General features: G+C 36.0%; 4 protein-coding genes across 4 annotated transcripts; 2 read left to right on the plus strand and 2 right to left on the minus strand.

The window, feature by feature from the left end:
* Positions 1-3,180: 3,180 nt before the first annotated feature.
* Positions 3,181-3,645, minus strand: LOC127284099 (histone H2A). The gene has a single exon (XM_051309396.1). It carries the CDS (start codon positions 3,580-3,582, stop codon positions 3,208-3,210), a length of 375 nt encoding a protein of 124 aa, XP_051165353.1. The 5' UTR covers positions 3,583-3,645; the 3' UTR covers positions 3,181-3,207.
* Positions 3,646-3,798: 153 nt separating this feature from the next.
* On the plus strand, positions 3,799-4,276 carry LOC127284102 (histone H2B). Its single transcript, XM_051309399.1, has one exon. It carries the CDS (start codon positions 3,868-3,870, stop codon positions 4,237-4,239), a length of 372 nt encoding a protein of 123 aa, XP_051165356.1. The 5' UTR covers positions 3,799-3,867; the 3' UTR covers positions 4,240-4,276.
* A 1,688-nt stretch (positions 4,277-5,964) lies between these two features.
* On the plus strand, positions 5,965-6,428 carry LOC127284094 (histone H3). Its single transcript, XM_051309390.1, has one exon. It carries the CDS (start codon positions 5,976-5,978, stop codon positions 6,384-6,386), a length of 411 nt encoding a protein of 136 aa, XP_051165347.1. The 5' UTR covers positions 5,965-5,975; the 3' UTR covers positions 6,387-6,428.
* A 729-nt stretch (positions 6,429-7,157) lies between these two features.
* LOC127284089 (late histone H1-like) lies at positions 7,158-7,922 on the minus strand. The gene has a single exon (XM_051309386.1). The coding sequence runs from the start codon at positions 7,874-7,876 to the stop codon at positions 7,280-7,282; it is 597 nt and encodes a 198-aa protein (XP_051165343.1). The 5' UTR covers positions 7,877-7,922; the 3' UTR covers positions 7,158-7,279.
* Between the last annotated feature and the right edge of the window lie 4,765 nt (positions 7,923-12,687).

The raw sequence follows: 12,687 nt of genomic DNA on the forward strand, positions 1-12,687 counted from the left end.
ATATAGCGATTAAAAAGTTTTAAATACTGTGAATCAACTATTTGACTTATCTTTAATAGTTAAATAATATAAATCTTTTAACATTAAAATAAACTTTTGTTAAAAATCTGGAACAAAAGTATTTAGAACATGTAAATAAAAACAAGTAACACAAAATAACTTTGACTTCTGGAAATTTAATTTTTCCGATTTTTAACGAGTATTTGAATCTCATTATCAATATCATCTAGTTCTCTTTGATTTTCGAGTTGAATTTTCCTTTTTTTTTCTTTTAACTCTTGAATCTCTTCGCCAATTCTTTTCTTCTGTAAATACTGTTCTGCTTCAGTCTTATTCTCTGCTTTCTTATCATTCACTGCTAATTCATATTGCATCCTTGCATTCCGGAACTGCGATATCATTCTATGATTTATTTCGACATTATTGACTCCTCCAGCAAATTGAATGCCGTCGTACATTCTTCTTTGAGCTACAAGGGATTTTGGCAACTGATTTTCTATGACAAGCTCTTTATTTATAGATTATATAATATTTATATTAACGTGACTAGTAATTGCACTTCTGCCCATATTACTAAGGAATATGTGTTTATCACATAATAAACAATACGCAAAATTCTTCCCTTTGGTTGATTCTCTTACGAATTGTAGTTCTGGCTTTTCAAGCCATTCTTTTAAAAAGCTCGTCAGACCCATATTTTTTCTGAGAAAAATATTTCTTGGTAAATTCATAAAAAAAAAAAAAAAAATATTTTCATCAGTAAGACTTTAAACTTTATATTTACTTACCATTAATTAATAAAATAAAATTTTCATAACTTCACTTTTACTAAATTTAATTTATTCAACCGGCACTCAAGACAAATTTTGCGACAATTTATATATAGGTATTTATAGGTTATTTGCAGACCACGTGGAGATCAAAGAGACCAAGATAGAAACAAAGTTAAAGTAAATCCGAAATCAGAATGGCAATATTGATAATATAAATGCCTGTGTACGCGTTAGCTATCTGGTCAATTAGTCATACTCACTTAAACGTACACCTAATGAGAGTGAGGAGCACAGACGTATATCTCTGCACTCTTCACTCTCATTAGGGGCACGTTCACGAAACTTCAGGCTAATGGAATCACCTTCACATGTTCATTCTAAACAGACCTTTGTATCAGTTAAAGGTAGTACGTCGCTTACGCCCTAAAGACGGGTCTATATGAATTTACACCATTTTATACCTTTTTTTCTGAAAATGGAAAAAAAATTCCAGAAATTTTTTCAAATTCCATGCTATTTCAAGGATTTCCATACCTCCATTCAATTTCCATACCAATTCCAGGTTTTCCAGGTTTTCCAGGCTCTGTGGCAACCATGAATAAAATATGTATCAAATGGAATTTATGTTATATGAATTTTATGTCAAATAAGAATTATGTCAGTTAAGTTTTATATTAAATGACATTTATGTCAATTGAATTTTATATCAAATGAAATTTATGTTATTTTAATTTAATATAAAATGAAAATTATGTGAAATTGATTTATATCAAATGAAATTTGGAGTTTAATCATGCAAGTCACATCATTTAGGTTATATAAATTTTCATGACTCTGCTACAAGCAATGAAAATAAAAATTAAATACGAAATAAAAATTTTTATAAACAACGTGTATAAATAAAAATATACTGGTTATTCCAGTATTAAATTAAAATCTTATTAAATAAATATCTCCCACACAGCACAATATCTTGCTGTAAGCTTCCCTTGAATTTAAACGTAATAAGATTCGCAAGCTTACAGCGTAAACTTGAGATTATTGAAAAACCAATTATTTTTTATAATTTTAAATAAAGTTGTTATTCAATATAATAATAATTATTGTTCAAAACTTCAAATTAATTGTAAAATTAATTACATATCCAAAAATAAATTAATATTTTACTTTTTTATTTTTAATTGTTATAGTAATTTTAAAAAAATTTACAAAACAAAAAAATTATTTCGTTCATTTGAATGTTTAGAATTTCGGGCACATAAAATAGGTCCGAATGGAGTATTAAGTTACATACATAATTTAGTGTTGTTTACATTAATAGTGTTGATCTCTTAACACTCACAAAACATCTTATATAATTATTATTTATATTTATATAATTCACTTACCTTTTTTGTAAGATTTGTCGTCAACTTTACATTATCCATCTTGTGGTAAGCTTCCACGATGCTTTTTAATGATACCTTCAACATCAGCTGATTGGACTCGTTAAGAAACTTTTAAAAAAGAAGTCTATGTGCTTCAATATATAAACGTTTAACGTTTTTTAAAGGGGTTACACTACTTTGAAATTTTAAAAAAACCAAAAAAAGTTTTTTTTTCTTAAAGTACTCCTTATAAGCATAGAAATGATATGCTATATGAACCTGGCGTAGCTGATTAGCGGTAATTTTTAATTTAATCATTGTTAATCATGACCAAACTGTTTAGAAAACTTTAAACGCATTTCTCTCAAAACTACATTTGAAAAATCGGTGGGCAGTAAAAAAAATTTCTATTCTTCAATAAAAATTGTTGAAAAAGCGTAATTTTTGGTCGGGTCAAATAAGTGGTGTAACCCCTTAAAAAAAATACTAACCCTACAAACACAAAAAGACACTTAAAATAAATAAAACAAGAAACAAACACAAAAAATAAAATTAAAACTTACAAAAAATATGTTTAAACTTATTTTTTTTAAATTATAAAAAGTAGAGAGGATTGAAGTTGATTCTTCAAAACACAGTTACACAGCAACTTTTACACAAGAAAGTTTAGAAATATACTGATCACGAATCTTTCGAGGGTCAGTGTGGAAGGCCCAAAGTAAAAACCCCCACTTTTCTATTCCTACTTCCAACATTTTAGTAGCATAAGGGAAGGGCCAATCATCGTTTTACGACTTTTCCCCTGAAATGTACAGGCAAATCTCCCACAAAACAATTTTAGTGGGAGGTTGTCTAATAGGAGGATTTTCTAGTTTTCCCTTGAATGACTATCGTATAAGAATATTTGTATTAAAAAGCATAATAAAGAAACGTTGATTTCCAAGAAATACAGAACGCTTATAAATAATAAGAATATAAAATATAATGCTAGGAACTAAAGATTCACACGTAAAAATATTTGTTGGCCCTGAAAAGGGCCGATTGTTTGAGAGGATGTGGGTAGAAATTTAAGCTTTCTTTTCGGTCTTCTTGGGCAAAAGAACAGCCTGGATGTTGGGAAGAACACCACCCTGAGCGATGGTTACTCCAGAAAGAAGTTTGTTCAATTCCTCGTCATTCCTGATGGCAAGTTGGAGATGACGGGGGATGATTCTGGTCTTCTTGTTATCACGAGCGGCATTTCCTGCCAATTCCAAAACTTCAGCAGCCAAGTATTCCATTACTGCTGCGAGGTAGACTGGAGCTCCAGCACCAACTCGCTCAGCGTAGTTTCCCTTGCGCAAGAGACGATGGATACGACCAACTGGGAATTGAAGTCCAGCTCTGTTGGAACGAGTCTTTGACTTTCCCTTGACTTTGCCTCCTTTTCCACGTCCTGACATTTTTCGATTTAGTTTAGTTACAACGAAACGAAGAACTCAAAGGTTGGATAACTAATACAAAAATTTCAGTAAAATCGACTATTTATGCACTTCCATTAGGGTCCCCCACCACTATTCTTCTACCACAATACTGTGACTGGTAGACGTTTACAGCGATTGCACGAACCAATCACAATGTAGCATAGCCACTGCGACAGAACATAAAAGAAACCGGTTTGTGGTCGGAGTATCAATTCACTCCGTATTCTCATTGAGTTTACACGTGTTTGTCTCTGAATATCCAAAATGCCTCCTAAAGCAAGTGGAAAAGCTGTGAAAAAAGCCGGCAAGGCTCAAAAAAATATCACCAAGACTGACAAGAAAAAGAAGCGCAAGAGGAAGGAAAGCTATGCCATCTACATCTACAAGGTGTTGAAACAAGTTCATCCCGACACTGGAGTCTCCAGCAAGGCCATGAGCATCATGAACAGCTTCGTCAACGACATCTTTGAACGTATCGCTGCCGAATCTTCCCGCTTGGCCCACTACAACAAGAGGTCCACCATCACCTCCCGGGAAATCCAAACCGCTGTCAGGCTTCTCCTTCCTGGTGAACTCGCCAAGCACGCCGTCTCTGAAGGCACCAAGGCTGTCACCAAGTACACCAGCTCCAAGTAAATCTAAATCTTGATCTCCGAAAACAATCGGCCCTTTTCAGGGCCAACAAATTTTTTTACGAAGGAATTAATTTTATCTTTAACATTTTTAAGCCAATATAAGCAGTTTATTTATTTTTTCCATCATTATATTTTAAAATATAATACATTTTGTGCTAAACTGCTAACTATAAATTACTTTAATAATTGTCTCGCAGTGAAAAGCTATTTTTGTTGTAAAGAATTTCAGGTATTATGTAGGTATATTAACGTAATGTAATATATTATTCTCTTTTTCAGAGAGGTAAGTAAAAGTACTGAGAGAGAGCATTTTTTATTTTGCATTCAAATAGTCTTTCGTGTTTTATGACAACCATATTGCGGTTTATGCTTCAGTATCCTTCTTTGGGAAAAACCAAAAAAAGTATTTCATAGCCGATATTTGATGCTGTGTATAACTAGTACCTGACTTTCGTTGGTTTAAGTGAGTCATGTTCGTATCTGGTCAACATGTGTTTAGTGTCCCATAGTGTAAGCTTCTATAGCATTTCAAGTGATATTTTTATATGTCCTTTTAAGGGTTTATATTTCAGAGGGAAGAAAAAATTGGGATTAAATTTTCCTTTTGCTATTTTACTTGATTTACGACAATTCTGACTAGTGTTTATATTAATGAGATACTCGAACGAAAATTTGAAAAGAATTAAAGAGTGAAGGAATTATTTTACACTACTCATGCTTTTTACGAGTATCTGGATATTTTCATTTAGAAGAAAAAAACAATAAAAGATATATGCCCGCAGGCAGGCAGCCAAACTGTGACCGTACCATAACATACCCGAAATGTGTACTGCCTCTACATATTTAATGCTTTAGTAGCTTAGTGAAAGCATAAAGATGATATGTAATTAAAAAGAGGAAAAACAAAAAACTTTTCAACGTAGACTCAAAACAATCAATGTTTTCAAGTACAATAAAAACGAGTTAACTACATTTGCTTTCCAACTTTATTTACTTTCCTACCTTCAAAGATCGAATTTAGCCATAGCTCACCTAACAAATTTTAAGTAATCGAACCAATTATCAACAGAAAACTACCCTTTTGTCTTTAAAAAAAAGAATTCCAACGTAAAAAAATTTAGTGGCCCTGAAAAGGGCCGATTGTATACAGATGATGATGATGATGCGTATATTTAACCGCCGAAACCGTAAAGGGTGCGGCCTTGACGTTTCAAAGCATAGACGACGTCCATGGCGGTGACAGTCTTCCTCTTGGCGTGCTCGGTGTAAGTGACGGCGTCACGGATCACGTTCTCAAGGAACACTTTGAGAACACCACGAGTTTCCTCGTAGATCAATCCGGAGATACGTTTCACTCCACCACGACGAGCCAAACGACGGATGGCTGGCTTGGTGATACCTTGGATGTTATCACGCAAAACTTTGCGATGCCGCTTTGCTCCTCCTTTTCCCAAACCTTTACCTCCCTTTCCGCGACCAGTCATTTTTGCAGATAATAAAGTTCGTACGTCAAACTCGAACGAAAAACAAACTGAGAATGCTTTTCCAGCGAAGTGAGCATTATTTTATAACATCGTGTGGCACACATCTCCCACCACAATTTCAATCTACCAATCGTGTTGCTAGTTTCCCCTCCCTTTAGCTGCTTATTGAACAGAAGGGTCGAAAGTCCATAAATACAGCATTTTTCCCGCAAAATTTCATTGTTTTGTTAGTCTCCGAACTTGCAGCATCGTCATGGCACGTACCAAGCAAACCGCTCGTAAATCGACTGGTGGTAAGGCACCAAGGAAACAACTCGCCACCAAGGCCGCCAGAAAGAGCGCGCCTGCGACTGGTGGAGTGAAAAAACCCCATCGTTACAGGCCAGGAACCGTCGCTCTCCGTGAGATCCGTCGTTACCAGAAGAGCACTGAGCTCCTCATCCGCAAACTTCCTTTCCAGCGTTTGGTTCGTGAGATCGCTCAAGATTTCAAGACCGACTTGCGTTTCCAGAGCTCTGCTGTGATGGCTCTCCAGGAGGCTAGCGAGGCTTACCTCGTCGGTCTCTTCGAAGACACCAACTTGTGCGCCATTCACGCCAAGAGAGTCACCATCATGCCAAAAGACATCCAATTGGCTCGTCGTATCCGAGGAGAACGTGCTTAATTTTTTTCCGATACCTTCAAAAATACAATCGGCCCTTTTCAGGGCCAACACATTTTTTTACGTTGAAATTATTTTGGTTTAACATTATAAAAAATAATTTATTGAGATAAATTTGAAGCATTTTACTTCTAGTTTACAAATATTTTGATATTGTTCATGATCTGTTAGATAAATTATAACTAAATTATCATTTGTAATTTGTAAAAGTCTTTCACTGTTAAATAAAGTTTATTAAAATTTCTTTAAATTAATGGACGTTTTATGAAAATATAAAATATGGCGACGTAATCTTTTTTAAAATGTTGTAATTGTATATTTGATGTCTAAATATATTTTATGGAGTTAATGATTAGCTGATCAATTTACTAAAAATTGTAGTTGGATCATTTACAAAAAAAATGAAACAACTGCAAAACATCATTCTATCAACTATATTCTTAGTTATTGTAACTACATTCTTATAGTGAATCCTACTTTTTAAATTGAGTTGATCACCTATTGTACTAGGCAGAGTACTTAATTGTAGTCAAATCTATTATATTTTTTTGAGTGCAGTTACATTAATTTAATATGTACTTGTAAATTACAGCATATATCTGACATATTGCCTCGAAATAATAAATAAATTTACTACAAAAAATATTAAGAAAAAAATGTTTCATGGAAGATAATAGGCGAAAAATTAATGTTGTCCCTAAACTACTAAATAAATTTTTATTTAATTGTATGATAAAATAATACTTAGTATAATGTAGCAATTTATTCGTATTTTAATAAAATGTTTGTTGAAAGAACAAAACAAACCATTACGTAAAAAATAATTTGTGGCCCTGAAAAGGGCCGTTTGTTATCGACGAGTTGTGAAAATGTTACTGTCATATAACATTCCCTCCTTATTTTTTTGCAACCTTCTTTGCCACTGTCTTTTTGGGTTTTGGTGCAGCTTTCTTGGCGGCAACAGGTGCCTTTGCTTTCTTGGGAGAAGCCTTGGTCACCTTAGGCTTGGCAGTGGTAGACTTGGCCTTTGGTGGTTTGGCTGCAACCTTAGGAGTCTTTTTCTTCTCGGCAACAGCTTTCTTGGCCTTGGCAGCTACAGTCTTCTTCGGAGATGCTACTTTCTTAGCCTTGGATGCAGCAGTTTTAGGTTTAGCTGTAGCAGTCTTGGTTTTTGCCTTGACCTCAGCTTTGGCGACATTCAATTTGAAGGATCCTGCAGCACCTTTTCCCTTGGTTTGAATAAGCGTCTTGTTGGCAACAGCAGCTTTAAGATACTTCCTGATAAAAGTCGCTTGCTTCTCAACATCAACTGCATAAGTACCAGCAATGTACTTCTTGATGGCTTGGAGAGAAGAACCACCTTTTTCCTTCAAAGCTTTGATAGCTGCAACTACCATTTCAGATGCTGGTGGATGAGCGGCTTTTGTGCGAGGTTGCTTCGCCTTAGGAGTTGCAACTGCAGGTACAGCTGGAGATTCTACTTTATCTGCCATTTCGAATAAACAAAATATATTTGTTGAATATTTAAAGAAAAGTTGAATAAATATTCTAATCCTCTCAGTGCAACTGGCAAGACAGAAATGAAAATTTCCACAGGCGATCGATGACTTAGTGAGCTACACGGACGGTGAAGAAAGACTACTCCTCTTGTGCGTCGCATGCTGTTCAGAATTTGGGTAACATATGTACTGCCTTAAAAAACTTTTTATTAATTTAACTATTAATATTTTTAAATGAGGTTATAAATCACTTTGATTTCAATTGAATACTAATTGTTACTTTAAAGAAAAAGAATTTAATTTTGATAAATATATTATGTGTCGGTAAAATTGTACATATACCAAGACTATATTTTCTATACTGTCTCAAATTATTTTGCAAAAATGTAAAAAAAAAAATTCTAATTACTCTTTTTATAAATGGAGTTAAACAATCTATACTTTATACTATTAGCATTGCTATCAATATATTGTTAGTAAATTTTTAAATTAATTTAGACAGTGAAAAATTACCCAAATAAAAAACTAGTTCAAACTCTATGGATCGAACACTGTGAATATTACTTTGAATAATAGGTACCAGTAATGCAAAAATTTTAAACAAAGTTTTTAAACATCTATAATTATACAGCCACACAAAAAAACTTATGTCTCTGACCCTGAGTTCTCACTATTGTTACTATATATTTGTAACAAATAATATAATGATTAAAATAGAAAATAAAGCATACATAAAAAAAATCAATGATACACAAAAAATTAATAAATAGATTACAATAAAAAAATTAATCCAAATCAATAAAGGGAAAACACAAATGAAATCAAAATAAATTCGGTCCACGAAACATAATTATCATATATTAAAATGCTTTTGCGATCACCGGGGTTAAGCACAGCTGAGTACGGTTAGTACTTGGATGGGTGACTGCCTCGGTGCTAACTATAGCCCTGGTGTTTTCACTGTGATCGAGATATATCAATCGGGAAGTTTGACGTCGAGGATGTGATGGTACATTTGTAATCATTATCCAAATATACATTCACAACTCGATTGTCAATAAACCGGCTGTATTCGAGAAAGGTTTTCTGTAGTTTTTTCTCCCCTGGCCAAAAGTCCAGAAAAATGCGACTGTTTCTAATAAAGGTCGGTCTACAGCCGCAATTTTAAAGAGTTTGTGAGTTTAAAGATATAAATAGACTTGTGACAACTTGTGAGGAAATTGTAAAGACTTCTAAGGGGTATACAATTTTATAAATAGTTAATGTATCACAATGTTTCCATTTCACTAATTGGATGTATTCACAAAAACAACCCTTTTCCTATTGATGTAAATGATTTTTTATCCCTCAGGCACAAACGTCTTTAAGGACTATAACTCACGATGTTAAAATAAACATATCTACCCCCTAACGAAAGAACTACCTCTTCTTGAGCGGAAGAACGGAATTAAAGTACCTAGCGGGGACCTCGTGGAGGTTCCGTCTCCGAGCTAAGTTCCACCTACCGATGGTCTGGTAGGTCACACTCACTCATACAATAGGGTGCCCAATGAAATAGCGGAACGGTTAGTAACTTTCATCTTGGACCAAATAACACCCCAACAGGAGTGGGCGTGAGTTAGCGAGGACAAGAATCCTGCACTTACAACGGAGACCACGTGGAACATCCGCTCGCAGACCGCAGTGTCAAACCACAACGGTTTCACCCTGCCTCCGTACGATGAGGCAAACACAGAAAAAACCTTGTCTCATTTTTGATGCAAATCAAAATAAGCCAATGCTAAACGACATAGACAGTGGCGCCACCAACCTGGTTCATTTTTGTTGCACATTAAAATAAGCCGCCTACACGGCTCATTCTGAGTTCAGTTTTTTCTGTGTAATGCGTTCAAATTCCCTCTAGTCGCAAAGTACGACACGCGATGGGATACGGGAAGACAAATTCTCCGACCGGACTTCCACGGCCACCTTGCACAAGAAGAGCGTTATCTCACATGGTGAACACCTCGCAAGGCGTAGTGCGTTCATACAACATCGGTAATGTTCCATCTCATAGCGTCTTCGTCGAAGCGGTACTTAGCTAGATGAGTACAACCATCCACACCCCTTTTAGTCGCCTTTTACGACATGCAGTGGGCTACAGGTGCTCTATTTTAAAGCCGGGATCGCCTCTGCGAGATAAAAACGAACGCATGTGTTATTTTTGCCATAGGATAAAAATGGACGCCATATCCAAACGGCAGAACAAATGAATGTCTTTTTCAGTCGTCAGAGAACCTAAAAGCGCGAAGTTTGTGCCATTGCACAGTGGCCGATTTCCCGAAAAACCTGGCCAAAAGTCAAAAAATTTTTTTTAGAAATTTATACTTTTTATTGTTGAATATTATAAAGGAGGGTTCACTGCATAATTTTGCGAAAAAAAATTACACTTTTTTTATCACCAATTTATTATGTGAACAAGTAAAAGTGATCTTTGCCAGAGATTTACTCAGAACGTTTCATAACTATAAATTTTCGTCACAGTTAAAATAGTGAAAATATACTAATATACAGCAGATTTTTGAATATCTTTTTTTGGGAATTATTAACAAAGGTGTATGAAATATGTTGAATGTATTTATAATCACATTTAAAACGTACAGTTTTTAAAAAATGACATTAAACATCGCTATTCATGGCGACGATTTTTGTATTGTTTTATCAACGTAAATCATGAAAATAGTTGTGAAATCCACTGATATCCGCGCTCTACCTGGTATTATCATAAACTAGAATATATTTTTAATTCATTTTAATTGAAATCAATTGCCCCAAGCTGCCCCTGCAGTTTTGGTATCACTTTTTATTTCATTAAGCGCGGTTTACCGACAGCGCGTTGCACCGGCCGGCGGTGCAACTGAACGTGAAAGACTGACTTTTTCTTCATTCGCATTCGCTTTAAACTAAAATTTAAGCACTGTCTGTAATTTAAAAAAAATAAGCTCTAACACATTTACGCAATTTTATAATACCAGCAAATATTTTGGATCCGCCATATTGAATTTGATAAAACAAATGTAAAATTTGATTTCAGAAACCTAGTAAACGTAAGTATACTAAGTTTGGTTAAAATCGTACAATTTTTTAATTTTTAGCAAAGTTTTTTAAAATCTAAACGGCCATTTTGGATCCGCCATTTTGAATTTGACACAACCAATGTAAAATTTGAATTCAGAAGCCCAAAAAACATGGGTATACCAATTTTGGTTGAAATCGTATCATTTTTCGATTTTCAGCAAAGTTTTTTAAAATCTAAACGGCCATTTTGGATCCGCCATTTTGAATTTGACACAACCAATGTAAAATTTGAATTCAGAAGCCCAAAAAACATGGGTATACCAATTTTGGTTGAAATCATATCATTTTTCGATTTTTGGCCAGGTTTTTCGAGAAATCGGCCACTGTGCATTGGAATAAAAAGTATCGTAAGTAACATGGGTGTAGGATCCAGAGTGTAGGATCCAGAGTGTAGGATCCAGAGTGTAGGATCCAGAGTGTAGGATCCAGAGTGTAGGATCCAGAGTGTAGGATCCAGAGTGTAGGATCCAGAGTGTAGGATCCAGAGTGTAGGATCCAGAGTGTAGGATCCAGAGTGTAGGATCCAGAGTGTAGGATCCAGAGTGTAGGATCCAGAGTGTAGGATCCAGAGTGTAGGATCCAGAGTGTAGGATCCAGAGTGTAGGATCCAGAGTGTAGGATCCAGAGTGTAGGATCCAGAGTGTAGGATCCAGAGTGTAGGATCCAGAGTGTAGGATCCAGAGTGTAGGATCCAGAGTGTAGGATCCAGAGTGTAGGATCCAGAGTGTAGGATCCAGAGTGTAGGATCCAGAGTGTAGGATCCAGAGTGTAGGATCCAGAGTGTAGGATCCAGAGTGTAGGATCCAGAGTGTAGGATCCAGAGTGTAGGATCCAGAGTGTAGGATCCAGAGTGTAGGATCCAGAGTGTAGGATCCAGAGTGTAGGATCCAGAGTGTAGGATCCAGAGTGTAGGATCCAGAGTGTAGGATCCAGAGTGTAGGATCCAGAGTGTAGGATCCAGAGTGTAGGATCCAGAGTGTAGGATCCAGAGTGTAGGATCCAGAGTGTAGGATCCAGAGTGTAGGATCCAGAGTGTAGGATCCAGAGTGTAGGATCCAGAGTGTAGGATCCAGAGTGTAGGATCCAGAGTGTAGGATCCAGAGTGTAGGATCCAGAGTGTAGGATCCAGAGTGTAGGATCCAGAGTGTAGGATCCAGAGTGTAGGATCCAGAGTGTAGGATCCAGAGTGTAGGATCCAGAGTGTAGGATCCAGAGTGTAGGATCCAGAGTGTAGGATCCAGAGTGTAGGATCCAGAGTGTAGGATCCAGAGTGTAGGATCCAGAGTGTAGGATCCAGAGTGTAGGATCCAGAGTGTAGGATCCAGAGTGTAGGATCCAGAGTGTAGGATCCAGAGTGTAGGATCCAGAGTGTAGGATCCAGAGTGTAGGATCCAGAGTGTAGGATCCAGAGTGTAGGATCCAGAGTGTAGGATCCAGAGTGTAGGATCCAGAGTGTAGGATCCAGAGTGTAGGATCCAGAGTGTAGGATCCAGAGTGTAGGATCCAGAGTGTAGGATCCAGAGTGTAGGATCCAGAGTGTAGGATCCAGAGTGTAGGATCCAGAGTGTAGGATCCAGAGTGTAGGATCCAGAGTGTAGGATCCAGAGTGTAGGATCCAGAGTGTAGGATCCAGAGTGTAGGATCCAGAGTGTAGGATCCAGAGTGTAGGATCCAGAGTGTAGGATCCA

This window comes from Leptopilina boulardi, unplaced genomic scaffold, assembly GCF_019393585.1.
Source record: "Leptopilina boulardi isolate dan_hultmark-lab unplaced genomic scaffold, ZJU_Lbou_2.1 LbouV2_318, whole genome shotgun sequence".
Classification (NCBI taxonomy): Eukaryota; Metazoa; Arthropoda; class Insecta; order Hymenoptera; family Figitidae; genus Leptopilina; species Leptopilina boulardi.

Excerpts from the sequence above, each read along its gene's own strand:
- LOC127284099 (XM_051309396.1), bottom strand. The coding sequence starts at position 3,582 with ATGTCAGGACGTGGAAAAGGAGGCAAAGTCAAGGGAAAGTCAAAGACT.
- LOC127284102 (XM_051309399.1), top strand. The coding sequence starts at position 3,868 with ATGCCTCCTAAAGCAAGTGGAAAAGCTGTGAAAAAAGCCGGCAAGGCT.
- LOC127284094 (XM_051309390.1), top strand. The coding sequence starts at position 5,976 with ATGGCACGTACCAAGCAAACCGCTCGTAAATCGACTGGTGGTAAGGCA.
- LOC127284089 (XM_051309386.1), bottom strand. The coding sequence starts at position 7,876 with ATGGCAGATAAAGTAGAATCTCCAGCTGTACCTGCAGTTGCAACTCCT.